The 17924-nt window shown below is 38.3% G+C and overlaps 1 protein-coding gene across 26 annotated transcripts in view; it reads left to right on the plus strand.

Moving 5' to 3' along the window:
- Positions 1 to 16279, plus strand: part of sh3bgr (SH3 domain binding glutamate-rich protein) — a 26715-nt gene extending 10436 nt beyond the window's left edge. For 6 of the 26 annotated variants that reach the window (XM_062060344.1, XM_062060345.1, XM_062060354.1 and 3 more), the window contains 4 exons: positions 8269 to 8298; positions 8923 to 8949; positions 11349 to 11403; positions 15716 to 16279. In XM_062060344.1, the coding sequence (XP_061916328.1) occupies positions 8269 to 8298; positions 8923 to 8949; positions 11349 to 11366 (75 nt within the window). In that variant the 3' untranslated portion in view covers positions 11367 to 11403; positions 15716 to 16279. Of the gene's footprint in view, positions 1 to 3729; positions 3754 to 3952; positions 4046 to 4068; positions 4096 to 8268; positions 8299 to 8922; positions 8950 to 11348; positions 11404 to 15715 lie in introns of those variants that run through there. The other 20 variants (XM_062060347.1, XM_062060349.1, XM_062060356.1 and 17 more) reach the window with 7 other exon arrangements.
- Positions 16280 to 17924: the final 1645 nt, after the last annotated feature.

Genomic DNA, 17924 nt, shown 5'->3' on the forward strand with positions numbered 1-17924 from the left:
TTTACATTATTTACAATCCGGGGTGGGATGTGGAGGGGGGGGGGGGTTCGGTTGTTATCATCACTTCCGCCATCAACAATTAAAAACAGAGAAATGGACATTGAAACAGTGTAGGTCTGACTTGGTAGGATATGTACAGCAAGTAGTGGACATAGAGAGAGGGATCAGAAAGCATAAGAAAAAGTATCTACATTTTATTATTTACATTTGATTATTAACGATCCGGGGAGGGTGTTAGTTTAGGGTTGAAGTTGCCTGGAGGTGTACTTTTATTGCGGTTTTGAAGGAGGATAGAGATGCCCTTTCTTTTACAACTGTTGGGAGCGCATTCCACATTGATGTGGCATAGAAAGAGAATGAGTTAAGACCTTTGTTAGTTCGGAATCTGGGTTTAACGTGGTTAGTGGTACAGTATGTATTAATTCTGGTTGTGCTTACATTTTATTTGGTACATGGTGTAATAAGCGTGACCAGTAGATGGCAGCAACACATAAGAGATACGTGTGGACTGCAGCTCAAATAAATGACGCTAGCAAGCAACACTTAAATCAACAATTAAAAACAGAGAAATGGACATTGAAACAGTGTAGGTCTGACTTGGTAGGATATGTACAGCAAGTAGTGGACATAGAGAGAGGGATCAGAAAGCATAAGAAAAAGTATCTACATTTTATTATTTACATTTGATTATTAACGATCCGGGGAGGGTGTTAGTTTAGGGTTGAAGTTGCCTGGAGGTGTACTTTTATTGCGGTTTTGAAGGAGGATAGAGATGCCCTTTCTTTTACACCTGTTGGGAGCGCATTCCACATTGATGTGGCATAGAAAGAGAATGAGTTAAGACCTTTGTTAGTTCGGAATCTGGGTTTAACGTGGTTAGTGGTACAGTATGTATTAATTCTGGTTGTGCTTACATTTTATTTGGTACATGGTGTAATAAGCGTGACCAGTAGATGGCAGCAACACATAAGAGATACGTGTGGACTGCAGCTCAAATAAATGACGCTAGCAAGCAACACTTTGATGTTATTGAGAATATAGCACATTACACACGGCGCTCAAAAATCTGTCAAAATGTTTTAGTTGGACTTTGGTAAGCTATGAAGACGCGCCGCTTTATGGATTGTAGTCAGACATACTGTGCTTCCGCATACGGGTATTATGGGGTGTGTATAAGGATCCCAAAATGGCACCTATTAGAAGATCTGACGTTTTGTTTCGCAATATTATGCAAAACCAACTTTTCTCACCTCTTGGTTCCTGCTGATGTGCAGTTGGGATCTGCATGAGTCCCGAAAATTTGCCTGCGTCCGCCATTGTAGTCAAGAAGCTCCTTCTTTTTCTCCATCCCCTTGTTGTGGGGCATTCATCCTCCGCTGTTGCCATTTCTAATATAAAGTAGCGTACAGTTTTAACTTCTATCTGTCAGTAGACTCGCTATGGAAGCGCTAAAAACTACAACATGGATGACGGGGAGAAGGCGCAGTCAAAGTGGAGCCACGTAAATAAGACTGCATCCTAAAGAGACGGTCAGAAAACAACTTGAAGATGGTCTGTAAAACATAATCTATGCAACATTTTGACCAAAGACCCACCATTACATGTTATGTAGACCACAAGGAAGTGTTTTAAATGTATAATTATAATATGACCCCTTAATGCACCTTATAATCCGGTGAGCCTTATGTATGAAAATAGACCCGAATAGACCTGTTCGACAGTGTGTTGACATGTATGACTTAAGTGTTATTATGACAATGACAATAAAGGAATTGATTGATTTATTGATAATCTTGTGTGCCTTATGGTCGGAAAAATACGGTACTTACGTACATTCATTCATTCGTTCAAACAAACAAGAAAAGGTTTGGTTGCAAATAAATTCTTTGCGTTACAAATAGTTATTTTTTGGTTGCAAATCTTTTTTTGGTAATGACTCAACTTTAATCATGCCTCTGTACAATATGTTAAAAACCTTTTTTAATGGTCAGTCTTGTTCAGAGAAGGCCCCGCACACAAGATGGATGTTGGGTCGTCACCTTTGGGCAGTTGTTTTCAAATAGTAGGTTAGGCCCCCCTGGGGGGCGCGTGTGACCCCAGTGAACATGCTTTATCAGTATCAGGCTTCAAAACCCGCTTCACTACAAAACGGGCTCATTGTAGCCATTAATCTTGACTATTTTATTCATTTTTGTTTTGTAGGTCGAAGTGTTATATATTGGGCTCCTGAGTTAATGTTACTGATCAATTTGAATATGTTTTTTATTGAGTTTATTTATTTTCATTTTCAGCATCAAACGGTTCGAGTTGGTCAAAAATTGTTTGTAGTTTGAATAAGGAGTCCATTTTTTAAAATTCAGACCAATTTTTATGAAGCTGCATAAAACGGTGGGCATAGTATGGAGAGATAAACAAAAACATGTATTTTGCCACAAAACAAAGTATTTGCAGACAAAAAAAATGGACTTGAAATGTTAAACGCCGCCCACTCTAGTGTCATTTGTCAAGGAAATTGTTGTAAGTACACCTCTGCATAACATTGTGTCCTTTTTAACATAAAAAAATAAAGCAAATAAAGAAGTATAGATGAACTCACAACAAAGAATAACTTTAAGATATGTTTTAGTCTGTAACAGAAAGTGCATTAATTGGTCTGAATGGGAAAAAAATTGACTCCTTATTCAAACTACAAAGTTATTCTTTGTTGTGAGTTCATCTATACTTCATTGGCTTTACTTTTTTTTTGTATAAAGCAGGGGTCCCCAACCATCGGGCCACGGCCCGGTACCGGTCCGTGGATTGATTGGTACCGGGCCGCACAATAATAAAAAAAAAAAAAAAAAAAAAAAATTATTAAATCAACATAAAAAACACAAGATACACTTACAATTAGTGCACCAACTCAAAAAACCTTCCTCCCCCATTCACACTCATTCACACAAAAGGGTTGTTTCTTTCTGTTATTAATATTTCTGGTTCCTACATTATATATCAATATAGATCAATACAGTTTGCAGGGATACAGTCCGTAAGCACACATGATTGTATTTCTTTATGACAAAAAAACAAAAACAAATAAAAAACAAATATCCCCCGTGGTCCGTTGGACACATTTTCAAGCGTTGACCGGTCCGCAGCTACAAAAAGGTTGGGGACCACTGTTAAAAAAGGACACAATGTTATGTAGAGATGTACTTACGACAATTTCATTGACAAATGATACTCGAGTGGGCGGCATTGAACATTTTAAGTCCATTTTTATGCCTGCAAATCCTTTTTTGGTTGCAAATACATGTTTTTGTTTAGTTACATAAAAACACACACATTTCCCTCCATACTATACGCCCACCATTTGATGCAGCTTCATAAAAAAAGAAAGCAAGCACAAAGCAGGCTTCGCTACACATCTGAAAATAAAGCGACAAACAAGTGCAGAGTTAGTGTTTAAGTGGATAAAATGCACAGTAGCGCTTCTTCAATGACCAAAACTGCTCATTAGCATTAAAGCTACAGACACACAAAATGGCGTGTTCCCAGTAGGGCTTACTAATTTTACATTAAACAATACAATTCCAATACACTATTATGGCACATGTAGGACTTAAGTAGACTTTTGAAGTGCATACAGACTCGTTATCTCCAGCCATCTGGTCTGCATCCACGCTCTGCGTGGCCTTTGACCTCCTCTTTCTTTGCCCTCATGTCCATCTCTTGGTTTGCTTGCCCCAGGAGGAAGAGGATTTGCAGTCAGAGGTAACTGTGGCCATCCTCCCTTTCTACACTCGCCCCCTCATCTAGTCACCCCAGGGAGTCCTTGGCGGGCTTTAGGGCGTTTTTACCTTTTCATCCTTTATATTTTTGTCTTTACTCTTCTTCTTTCCACCTCGTGTTTTTCCTCTCTTTTTTTCCCCGCCCCCTTCGGCTAACATCATCTTCTTCATTTCTCCCTCAGTCTCGTTGATGCCTCCTGACAACCTCTACCCCAGTAGACCAGATCCTATAGTGTGTGCTGTGTTGCTCTCTTGCTCCCCACAGCTCTAACATGCCGTGTGTTATTATCCCCTATAGGAGGAGGAGGAGCTACGACAGCTTGAGGTAGATTGATTTCTTCTCTTGTCTGACTTGATTTGATCGCCTTTTCCCTTTCCATCACTTTTCCAGACATTCCTCTAATTCAGGGTTGTCAAACTCAAATACAGAGTGGGCCAAAATTTAAAACTGAACAAAGCCGCGGGCCAAGGTTGAACAAATTAACCTTTTAATAGGGACCCAAACAAGTTTTGCATTGAATATTGAACAAGCAAAGCTTATATAACTTTATAGTGACATGCAAAATCGAGTTTCAAATAATAATAATAATAAAAAAATATCAATGGCATATCAAATACAATTTAAATAAAAATGGAATGCCTCTTTTCTATTTGCAGCCTTCTGAGGTAAATATCAACATTAACTTTTTCCACAGGCTAATAAATTTGAAAATAAAATAACAATGAATAAACCAACCATTCAGGACTTTAAATTGCTCAGTTTGCAACAAACCAGATACCTGCCATCTTTTCTTGGATGCTAGTTCATTAATGTCGAGGCTCAGGCTTTGAGCTGAGGCAACCTTCATTATCGAACAAGGGTGTTCATCAGTCATTATATCATAGTACAGTGGTCCCCAACCTTTTTGTAGCTGCGGACCGGTCAACGCTTGAAAATTTGTCCCACGGACCGGGGGGTGGGTTTGTTTTTTTTTTTTCATAAAGAAATACAATCATGTGTGCTTACGGACTGTATCCCTGCAGACTGTATTGATCTATATTGATATATAATCCATATATTGTGTTTTTTATGTTGATTTAATAAAAATAAAAACTTTTATTTATTTATTTTGATACTTTTCAAAATAAAGGGGATCACAAAACATTTCATTATTGGCTTGATTTTAACATCAAATCTTATGATACATTAAACATACGTTTGTTATTGGAATTAAATAACACTTTTGGCATTAAATAAGATAATAAACGTACTAAACAACTTATCTTTTAGTAGTACCAATACCAAACAAAGGCCTCTAATATGGCTGCTGACGTATGCAGTAACATATTGTGTCATTTCTCATTCTATTATTTTTTCAAAATGATGAGGGACAAGTGGTAGAAAATGGATTATTAATCTACTTGTTCATTTACTGTTAATATCTGCTTCCTTTCTCTTTTAACATGTTGTATCTACACTTCTGTTAAAATGTAATAATCACTTTTGGGGGATACTACAAATGTTGGTATCAATCCAATACCAAGAAGTTACATTGGTCATAATTAAAGTTCTCCTGTGTCCAACGCGTCCGACTGTGGATGGACGTTAGCCGCTAGTTAGCTATGTTTTGAAGCACCCCTCGCAGAGGTTTGTTTAGCTTCATCTTTATCGTTAGTTTTTAAGCCCAAATGCATCCACTCTCCCTCTCTAGTCTCTACATGTGTCTGCTTCTAAGTACTCCGTGCGTGTGCATTGCCTAACATGCGCGTCTGCTTGTTTTAACAGCAATGTCACGATGTGCGACAGCACGCGATCATGTACGGACATTTTTTTAGTAATGTAGCAGTCGACACAATGAGGCGGAAATACAATGAGTATTTTTCAGAAGCGGTATTATACCGTTTTTAATTTATTAGTACCGGTATACCGTACAACCCTAGTGCAGACCTCCTGCCAATAGTCCTGAACCCAGACGGCGATCCGGATCAGCCCCAAATTGTAATTACTTGTTCTATATCTAATTTCTGACATTTCCTGCAAGTTCAATCAAGAACCGCCCACAACTTTTATAGCTGTCTATAGTGAAAGGAAAGTAATGGAGTGAACCCTCTTGTCAGGCATCCAATTAGGGCGGGGCATTATACCAGTATTAGGAGGTATACCGGTGTATTTTAGAAATAGACATGTATTTGAGGAAATACCGCCATACCGATATATAATCTTTTGATGCTGCCTTTGATAGTTACTCCTGCCAGTTCTTTACATTACTTTACTGGTTAAGTAAAGAGTAAATATACATAATTAAAAGTAGGGATGTCCGATAATGGCTTTTTGCCGATGTCCGATATTCCGATATTGTCCAACTCTTTAATTACCGATACCGATATCAACCGATACCGATATCAACCGATACTGATATATTCAGTTGTGGAATTAACACATTATTATGCCTAATTTGGACAACCAGGTATGGTGAAGATAAGGTCCTTTTTTTAAATATTAATAAAATAAAATAAGATAAATAAATTAAAAGCATTTTCTTGAATAAAAAACAAAGTAAAACAATATAAAAACAGTTACATAGAAACTAGTAATTAATGAAAATGAGTAAAACTAACTGTTAAAGGTTAGTACTATTAGTGGACCAGCAGCACGCACAATCATGTGTGCTTACGGACTGTATCCCTTGCAGACTGTATTGATCTATATTGATATATAATGTAGGAACCAGAATATTAATAACAGAAAGAAACAACCCTTTTGTGTAAATACATGTAAATGGGGGAGGGATATTTTTTGAGTTGGTGCACTAATTGTAAGTGTATCTTGTGTTTTTTATGTTGATTTAATAAAAAAAACTTGATACCGATAATAAAAAAAACGATACAGATAATTTCCAATATTACATTTTAAAGCATCTCTAATTAAAAGTAATTTTCTGTACACTGGTAGTAACAGTCGTGTGGTGTTGAGTTTAAACTAAACACTTTGCGCGTTTTGTTCAAAACACAAATATATATCGTAAATCGACATTCGGCCTCAAAATACCGGGATGTCAGTTTTGATCTATATCGCCCCGCCCTATATCCAATGTCTTTGTCTCTGTGGGTGGAGGCCATATACACACACACACAGAAGTTGAAACTTGTAACGTTCTAAAAATTATCCGGACCAGTCCCAAAATGTAATCGCTCGTTCCTCATCCCATTTCTGACATTTCCTGGAAGTTCAATCAAAATCCGCCCATAACTTTTTGAGCTATTTATAGCGGAATGAAAGAAACGGAGTGAACCCTCTTGTCTATATCCACTATATTTGTCTCTGCGGCGCCGCTGGCATATACGCAAACACAGAAGAGTACTGTAGTCAGGCATCCACTATGACTTAGTCCTGAAAGCTTCATAAAAATCAGCTTATAACTAATAGGTAAAAATTATAGGTTTTCATGCTGGCAAAATATAAAAGACAAATTAAATGGATAAATGTACATCATCTTTTTATGGAAGGGTTTTTGGTGAAGACGCCGAAGAGCGTGGGGAGAAATACCCTTTTGGACTTTATGAATTTTGAAATTCAATGTGTTTCTCACCTTATTTATCAAAGTGCTGGTGCTCGCAACTTCCTTTGGCCCCGTGGTGGATTATGTTGAAGTCGTACTCGATTAAAGAAAGCAGAGGGACTCAGTCAGTTGTTTGGATACTCGATTCTTCGGGAAAACAGACTGGTTGGTCACGTGACTGCATGTTTGGCCGTACTTTAACCAAGACGGCGAACGAAAAGTTGTGCAAACTTTTGCCGAAGATTTTCGGTGGAGCAAATCATGCAAAAAGTGAGCCATACGGAAGCTGTATGCTCACCTCGTCTACAAATGGCCTGTCAGTCAGCTTTTAAAATGGTATTTTGTCCTTGAGTCTGTTTTACCACCCGCGATAAAATGGATGTCATAGCCAAGAATGTATGAAAAAATAAACATAATTTGATGTGGAAAGTCATTTTCTAATTCGATTCTTGAGTACCTGGGGTAAAAATACTGTAAAACATTAAAATGGTACAAGTTGGAAGGTAATAGAATCCTTACATTTTTGTATGATTTCCTACAAAATTGTCATCAGACACTCTGCGAGTCACTGGTTGCTGTGCTAAAATAAAAATAAGATCAGCGCAGCCTTTTAGGATTCCAATTCAGGCTTTTAACTGTCAGGTCTAGGTTTAAATATGTGGTCTGTCCTAAACACTGAGAGGGGGAAAAAAAGCCCTCAGACATTCCAACAATCCTACCTCTTTTTCCTTGTATTCCTTTCTAATCTCCAGTAAACTTTTTTTTTTTGTTGCAGGTTGAAGAGGAATGAGTCAGTTTTTTGAAAACCTTTAAAAAAAAAAAAAAAAAAAAATGTCTCCACTGTCCTTTTTCTCTTTTTTCTCTCTTTTTCTCTTGTTTCGCTGCATGACCTTCTTAAAAAAGTGCGAGCATGATAACTTTAAGAATGTTTCAACACCACATGGTTGCATCTTTCACAGGATGAAGAGGAGGCTGATGTAGAGGAAGAGGTAGAGTCTTTTCTCTTTCATTCAGGGTCTTGGATCCAACTGTTTTCCTCCTGTGTGCATGACTTCCCTTTCAAGGAAGTACCAAACTAAAAAAACCAAAAAGTAGCTGCGATTGTTTTGACGGTCGCATCCTTTCTGTTTTGACTCACGAAAGAACAGGTGGACTGAGTTTAATGTTCATGAGCATGGGAAATGTTTACTGCCTGATTCTGCACACATGAACTAGACAAGCAGAAATATGGTTTTCCTTTTACATTCAGAAGATTTTTCATGTTTTTGTACAGTTAAACACAAATGTATTCACATTGTGGCCATGTTTTGCACGCATTATTTCGGGTCTAACCGCATGCATTTCAATGTGTTTCCATGTGTGCTCGTCGAAAGGGACAACACAATGGAACTGGATATTGTTTTACGTGCGACAATGTCACATAAAGACTGCATCCATTTGTTTTAACAGGGGACAAGCATCAGCTGGTGCATGTTGAGTGGTTGCAGAGTCCAACCATAATAACTCATACTGATGAAAGTGTTATTGAACGATGCCTTCGTCTGGCTTTAAGAGCCATGTTAGGACAAGTCAGTAAGTTATTGTGTCTCACTCAGTTTCTGTGTGTCAAACAGGGCGAAGAATTCTTGGAAGAAACACGGGTAAGTCGTCATTTCTCATGTTGTACCGAACTACAAGCTTGACCAGTGGTTCTCAAACTTTTTTCACCACGTACCACCTCAGAAAACACATGTGTACATACTGCACACGTTGTTGCCCTAGGGGAAACTGGGTAACACATGGCACACTGACAAAGCGTAACCTATTGGTACTATAACAATCTACAAGGTTAATATAGTTGGCTTCTCTTTCTTCCCTTCCATTTATTTGCTTTCTTTCAAGTTATCATTACATATATGTATTGTTGCATTTGAAACAATTGTATTGTTGATAATAGAGGTAATTATTATTATTCATATTTCTCCATTTGTAGTGTAATAATGCTCATTGTCATTTCTGTATTATTAATATTTATTTCAGTAACTGTTTCTTTGCTATCACTTTTACTATCATATTTGTACATATCCTATTTGCTGTTGTTGTTATTGTTGTGTTTGCTGTTGTTGTTGTCTCTCTGTCTTATCCCCCTCTTATCCCTGCAATTTCCACCTGTGTCTTCCTTTTTTTTCTCTTTCTATCCCCTCCTGCTCCGGCCCGGCTGCACCAAATAATAATATAAATCCATTTAATAAAGTCAAATACAAATAAGGCAACATGAGAAGTATCCCACACTTCTCTTTTGTAAAGTACATTTGTACAGCCGATATGGGCATCTCCATCAACTATATGATTTGCCTGATTGGCTGGACAGGACAAAAAAGAAGAAAAAAAAGAAAACACTTGGGTCTCCAAGTACCACCATAATGACCAACAGTAAAATACAGTAGCGTAGTAGGTCAAAGTATTCATTAAAAACAAGGCAGAAGTATATATATATATATATATATATATATATATATATATATATATATATATTTATTTTTATTTTTATTTTTATTTATTTATTTATTTATTTTATTTTATTTTATTCTATTTGTATTTTTTTAAATTAATCAGCCCAACAAAATAAAACAATAATAATACAATTCCAACATTCAGAATAACAATCAACAGAGTAATTGAGAGGACACACAAAACATGACACAAAACAATCCAAAGTAGTCAAACAAAAATGAATAATAGCAACAAAAGTGTCAATATTAATAAGAAGTCCAACACAACAGTGATTTAAAATCCCTCATTTACATTATGACCACAGCCATTTATGAAAAATAAAATAAGAAGTATATTTGACATTGTAACATTGCACACAGTTTGAACAGTAACACTGTGTTTGAATTAGGGTTGTACTAATGAAGTACCGCGGTACTAATGAATTAAAAACGGCACTATACTGCCCCTGAAAAATACCGGTGCTTTTTTTTTCGGACATGACAGCACGCCCTCGGGACGTCGTGACATTGCAGGTAAAACTAGCAAAGGCGCATGTTAGGCAACGCACACTCAAGTACTTACAAGCAGAAACAATGTGGAGATAGAAAAGGGAGAAGGGATGCATTTTGGCTTAAAAACTAAGGGTGAAGTTGAAGCTATAAACACTGAAGCGCCGCTTTGCAAGAGCTAATGTTCATCTGTAGTCTGTAGTATTTTAGCTACTTCTAAATCACTAATCCTTGTCTCCATGGCGACAAAGTAAGTTTCTTACAAGTGTCATCCCTGCAGGACGAGGAATAGCTAAACATGCTTCACTACACACCTTAGGAGGATACAATAGCTAATCGCTAACAGCAAGCTAGCGCTCCTGAGTGTAAACAAATGCCATGTACCAAGTACATAGTTGATACTACAATGGTTACATCAATATTTTTTTATTATCACAACATTATTGTTTTTTTTTATTGTTTATAATCTTAGGAAATACGTCCCTGGACACAGGAGAACTTTAATTATGACCAATGTATGATCCTGTAACTACTTGGTATTGGACTGATACAAAAAAGTGTGGTATCACCCAAAACTAATGTAAAGTATCAAACAGCAGAATAATAAGTGATTATTACATTTTAACAGAAGTGTAGATAGAACATTTTGAAACAGAAAGTAAGCAGATCTTAACAGTAAATGAGCAAGTAGAATAATATTGCATTTTCTACCGCTTGTCCCACATCATTTCGACAAAATAATAGAAAGGGAAATGACACAATATGTTACTGCATATGTCAGCAGACTAATTATGAGCTTTTGTTTGCTTACTACTAAAAGACAAGTTGTCTAGTATGTTCACTATTTTATTTAATGTTTGAAATATTATTTGATTGCGATAAGAAACGTATGTTTAATGTACCACACTATTTTATCTTACAATAATTTTGAAAAGTACGTACCACTTCTGGTACAGGTACCACCGTTTGAGAATCACTGAGCTGAACTATGCAATCACATTGCAATGATATTTCATTATATTTATCTTGTCAATAGAATGTTTTGTTTCTCCCTACAGGAAGAGGTGGCCGAGTAGGTGATGGAAGGAAACACACAGACGCCCTCCTACTTAGGTAAATATTCTTTACCCACACACTCCCTCTTCTAAGGGGAAATATTCTGTGTGAATCACACCAATACAAGTACAAGGCTCTTTTTAAGGAGAATGTGCTTAACACTCCTAAGGACTGCATGAGACTGCAATTATTAAACGGTGACAAGTCTTACCTGGTCACGGTCATGTTTTTTGCAGTGTCATGCAGGTCATGTAGCGGCCAACGCTGATGTCTTTTCGTCCAACCCCCTTCAAGACACCAGTTATGTCGTTTTGACGCCATTATGCGTAGATCACGCGGTGTATTTAGGGCCTGTTTTGCGTGAAGAAGCGTATGTAAAATGTCAATTAATGAATGATCGGGCGCATTACATAAAAAAGTTTACCGCAAACATATACTTAGCCCCTTCCTGCTCTGTCACTGATAAAAATATAGCGGCAAATTTCCCAGTGGAGTCCCGATCAAAGTTAGCAAGGTTTATACATTTATGTTTTAATTAGATATCAATCAATCAATCAATCAATGTTTATTTATATAGCCCTAAATCACAAGTGTCTCAAAGGGCTGCACAAGCCACAACGACATCCTCGGTTCAGATCCCACATCAGGGCAAGGAAAAACTCAACCCAGTGGGATGACAATGACAAACCTTGGAGAGGACCGCAGATGTGGGTGACCCACCCCCCCACCCCCCGCTCCCTCCAGAAAAGAAAAGAGATGGCAGATCAACTGGTCTAAAAGGGGGGGTCTATTTAAAGGCTAGAGTATACAAATGAGTTTTAAGATGGGACTTAAATGCTTCTACATATCGACCGATATGTTTTTTCATGGCTGATACCAATTATTAATAGTCGAAGAGGCCGATATTCATTTGCAGAAGGGAGCACTGGTTATTACTACTGACTTACTCTCTATTATCACTACTTTTTATTGTTTTACTACTAACTACTACTATCATATGTGTTGATATTGTATCTGCTGATGTATTTCGGCTGTACTTGTACAAATCGTCCAATACCAATGGAAAGAAGGCCGATATCGATAAATGTCAAAATGGCAAATATCGGCGCCAATAATCGAGCTATGTCTAGTTTTACTAATGTTATAATTTGATATTTTGCACAAAAACATATTGTATGTGAATGTGTTTTAGTATACAGTATGAGTGTTTGCGCTGCATAAAACCTCTTAAACCACAGGTGTCAAACTCAATGCCCGAGGACCAGATCTGGCCCGCAGTATCATTTTATTTGGTCCGCGAAAGCCTGGAAAAAATATGCGTCAATAAAGTAATTATTGACACATAATTAAATTGCATGCAAATGCATATCTTTTAAATTGTAATATTATCTAATCATGCAACAAATGTTACATTATCATACATTTCAAACATATTTTTTGTTAAAATAAAAATACATTTGAAAATATCTGCGTGATTTTAGATTTCCAACCTGGTTATCTAATTGTACACTGTAAAAATGACAATAGATTTTGCAGTAAAAACCTGGACAGTCGCCAGAATTTCACCGTAAAAACAGTGGTGCCGTTTTTCCATTTATAAAAACATGCCTTAAAAACCAATATTAATATATTATTCACTGATACAGCACAAGCGGCTCCCTGAAGGCAGCCATAACTGCGATGTGGCCCTCAATGAAAACAAGTTTGGCCCCCAATGTCGAAAACGATAAAAAATTATTTATTGTGTGAATGCTCCAAAGCATTCACACATATGGTTTTCTACACCAAAATTAATCTATTTATTATTCAACTTCTTCTTCTCCAGATTTTTGCGCACTCTACCTTCCACATTCAAACCCGATTCAAACCGTTCCAACTTCAAACTGTTCAGCCTATTCAGGAATCGCGGTCTTTCCCTTGACAAATTCCCAGATTTCCCAAAATTCCAGGTTTTCTGGGTCATTTTTCCCGTTTAAAATGAATTGGCCATTTTTCAAACTTCCGCCATGTCCACATTTTTCAACCTATTTAAACTATTCTACCTTTAGCACATTCCACCATTCTGGAAATTAAAACTACCCTTTTTCCAAGTTCAAAACAATTCCAGGATTTTCCAGAATTCCTGGTTTTCCAAAGTCTTATTAACACCCTTTTTTCTGGCGACTAATCCTTCCACATTTTTCAACGCATTTCAACCAATCCACCATCCAAACATTCCTTTTAAACAGGACAAAAAACAAAGTTGTTTTTTGAACTGGAAAAATTCCCGAAATTCCCGAAATTCCGTAATACCATTTCCCAATTCTACACGTTACTACTTCAACATTTCTCGACCGATTTGAAAAATTCCAACACCAACCATTTCAACTCATTCAGACCATTCAAGTTTTTTACCATTTTCAAAAAAATTCCAGATCTTCCCGAATTTCCCGAATACCATTTACTACTTCGACATTTCTTGACCAATTTAAACAATTCCAACACAAACCAATTCAGCTCATTCAGGACATTCATGCTCCTAATTTTTTTTAAAAATCCCACTTTTCCCCAAATTCCAGAAATTTCCCATTAAATTAAATGGGACATTTTTCCAAGTTGCACAATTCCCACATTTTTCAACATTTTCAATCAGTTCGAACATTAACTCGATCCACTCATCCTGGACATTTAAACTAACACTTTCCCAAGTTCCAAACTATATTCCGGTTTTCCAGAAAATTCTAACTCTTCCACATTCAAACCATTCACACATTCAAACTATTCTTACATTCATACTACATTCTATCAGCATTTGAGTTCAACTTCAGCATTGGAGCATTCACACGCAATTCCTTCAGGAATTGGCTCTTCTAGTTTGGTTATGATATTGATGTGAAGATGTCAAAATGTACTTGTGTAGTTATTTAGGTCAGTGTTTTTCAACCTTTTTTGAGCCAAGGCACATGTTTTTCATAAAAAAAATACGGAGGCACACCACTAGCAGAAAAAGTTAAAAAAATGAAACTCCACCAGGTTGTCTTGCCTTATTTTTTTTTGAGTTTGTTGTTGTTTCCTGTGTGTAGTGCTTTACTTCCTGTCTTGCGCTGTTATTTTGGTAACCTTTCCTGTTTGGTTCTCCTGTAGCAGCTTCACGCCTTCCTTTGAGTGCTATTGCCCGCACCTGCTTTGTTTTGGCAATCAAGACTATTTAAGTTGTGCGTACGCTATCTTTCTTTGTGGGGACATTGTTGATTGTCATGTCATGTACGGGATGTGCTTTGTGGACGCCGTCTTTGCGCCACACGCTGTAAGTTTTTGCTGTCGTCCAGCATTCTGTTTTTGTTGACTTTGTAGCCAGTTCAGTTTTACTTTTGTTTTACATAGGCATCCCTAAGCTTCAGTGCCTTTTCCTATTTTTGGTTTAAGCTTTACATATCTTTCTACCTGCACGCTGTCTCCTGCTGTGCTCTGCATATTAGGATCACGACAAACCATCCTAGACGCGTTCCCACTTCTACAAAGCAATGAACTACCTGCTGCCACCTACTGGTATGGAGTATTACAAGATTACCCTGCCAAGCTCTACACAGCACAGGCGCTAGACAACGGCACATTATTATGAATATTGATTTGCAAAAAATATTTTTTGGACCAATTAGGTGAAGTTGCATAATTTCCCACGACACACCAGACAATATCTCACGGCACACTAGTGTGCCGCGGCACAGTGGTTGAAAATCACTGATTTAGGTATTCTACCTGTATAGTTCTTCAACACTAGAGTTAGGCTGTAATATTCTTGACCACTGGGTGACAGTAGAGGGCCAAAACCTGAATTAGGCCTGCACACTTACTGGCCATAACATTAGGTACACCTACATAACATAATGAGAGTAAAAATAGTGCTTATTGAGTATTTATTTTTGTGAGAGAAAAAGGGTGCATTTTTTATTAAATCCAAAGCAAACTTAGTAAATAGCATTACCTGCACGTGCACGGTTTGAGCGAGATTGATCCAAAAACCTGGATGCTGTTTGTTGAGAGGACAAAACGTGCGCTTCACGGTGCCCCAGAATGGCCGTGGCGTTAACGACACGACACCGTCTTCCTCTGCCAAGCTCCCTTGTTGTTAGTCCTTGCATGCTGGGCCTGCTGCGACCCGCTCAAGGAAACATGCAGGTTCTGGAAGAGCGAGCTTTGCAGAAATTCCAACCCTCCATCCCCCCCTGTCACAGTGCATTAGAGGTTGCTGCCAAGTGAGATTCAGATGCGCCCGCGGAGGAGCGGCCAGATTGGGTGGCTCCCTGGCAGAGTGGTGGTGGTGGCGGCGGCTGCCTCAACCATCACATCCGCTCTGGAAATGACTGACCTCCTTTTTGTTTTTGTTCAGCCTCGAGAAGACTCCCGTGAACAATGAACACCCGTGAATCCTGACCTTTGACCCCTGCGGCTTCTTCGGGCAGCATCCCGACTCCTCCCCCAGGAGGCGCTGTACCCACCTTGGAAAACTCTGCTCGAAGATTCCACAAAATATCCTCACCTGTTGTCTTGCCTTTTGACTGCAATGATGGATTGAATTTTTATATTTAGCATTTAGAGAAAGGACGACTACGTGTACAGTATGTGCCGCTACACCTTTTTACGTTATTTTAGTGCCATAACACAAATTGAGCCTGGTATAAATCATCTGATGACCTTGAGGGTCTAACTGAAGTTGGAGATGCACGTGTGCTCCAAGCTAGGACATATTGTGAGACTATAAATCTAGTCCGCCTCCGGTAATACTGTTGTCCAAACAATGCACTTTGTTGAAGGAATGAAGTAACAATGGAAAATGTAATAAATTACACGTGGTTTAAAGAAGGAAAACCATCATATATGTATGTATATGTACAGAAGATCAACGCTATTTGCGGGATCACGTTCCATGATAGTGAAAAAAACGCAAATAAAGGACGCATTTTCATTTTTCATTTTCCTTTATTTAACTCATTGCGATTAAAATCTCTTTTGCAAGAGTGACCCGGCCAAGAGGGCAGCAAAAAACAGGTTTCATTAATGCATAGGAACAACAACAAACAGTAGCAGTCACACACTGTAGTTCCATCCATCCATCCATCCATCTTCTTCCGCTTATCCGAGGTCGGGTCGCGGGGGCAGCACCCTAAGCAGGGAAGCCCAGCCTTCCCTCTCCCCAGCCACTTCGTCCAGCTCTTCCCGAGGGATCCCGAGGTGTTCCCAGGCCAGCCGGGAGACATAGTCTTCCCAACGTGTCCTGGGTCTTCCCCGTGGCCTCCTACCGGTCGGACGTGCCCTAAACATCTCCCTCTGGAGGCGTTACACTAGTTAAAAGCACAAATTACTTGCAACACAAACATAAAAACATGCAATAGGTATATAAAAAACAAAAGATTCAATAAAAACAACTTGAAAACAAGTACATTGCCCAAAATAAAAAGCTTCTCAGTCTTTTAAAATGGCCTGAAATTCCCCCTAAGGGATGAGTTCAGGTAGCCTCGGATCCTTTTTGTAATTCATTCCGAAATGGAGCAGCAAATCGGAAGGCTTTTTAAAAAAAACATTTTTTTACCAAGAATGTCCTGTGACCGCAAACATAAAAGAACATAAATAAGGGGGAACCAGACCAAGAAGTGATTTATAAATAAAAACCATCCATCGAAAAAATCTACGGACTGACAAGAGATGGACAGTTTGCCTTTGCATACAAAGTGCAATGGTGGACAAGGATCAGTGGTATACAGTATCCAGTTGTTTCAAATAAGTGTCGGGTTCATTCATAACAAGCAAGTCCTCATAATCGAGCAAAGACATAAAAGTGGTCAGAATCAATCGTTTCCTAACTTGTAGGGAAAAACAGGACTTGTTTCTAAAGAAAAAAAAACAATTTAATTTTAAGTTTAGACAGGTTTTTCTGTGCGAGTTCTCATCGATACCAATCCCCAAGTACGTTGTGACCTTTTGGAGTTCAACCTTATGAGCAGTTGATATTTTTGTAATGTTCAATGGCAGTTGTTTGCCACTGAACAACATCAAAAGCTGACTGCAGGACTGCAGCCGGGGATGAACAATATATGACCGCATAAAAATGGAACACGGCATCCGACACATTATTTACATAGCTGGAAAACAACTAATACGGAACCCTGAGGTAGACCCTTAATATAGGGAGGAAAGACGAGAAGGACACAGCAAACTTACCAAACTGGGTTCTATCAGAAAGGTAATTAGAAAAACCACTTTACAGCATGCTGAAAGAGGCCTATCCTGTGCACTTTTCATAACGTGGAAATTGACATGAGTGACAGCGCCCTCTGCTGAATTCATATCTGCAGCACTTTATTTTGCCTCTCGCAGATAGTGCCACCATCCATCCATCCATCCATTTTCTACTGCTTGTGGGGCTGGAGCCTATCTCAGCTGCATTCGGGCGGTAGGCGGCGTACACTCTGGACAAGTCGCCACCTCGTCGCAGTAGTGCCATCATACCGCTTTCTATTTTAGTTGACATAAAAAAATATCATTTGAGGCAGACAATTGCGACAAATCCCAATTTCACGCATATTCAACCAATCCTCGCA

Source organism: Entelurus aequoreus, linkage group LG10 (assembly GCF_033978785.1).
Source record: "Entelurus aequoreus isolate RoL-2023_Sb linkage group LG10, RoL_Eaeq_v1.1, whole genome shotgun sequence".
In the NCBI taxonomy this organism is placed as follows: domain Eukaryota; kingdom Metazoa; phylum Chordata; class Actinopteri; order Syngnathiformes; family Syngnathidae; genus Entelurus; species Entelurus aequoreus.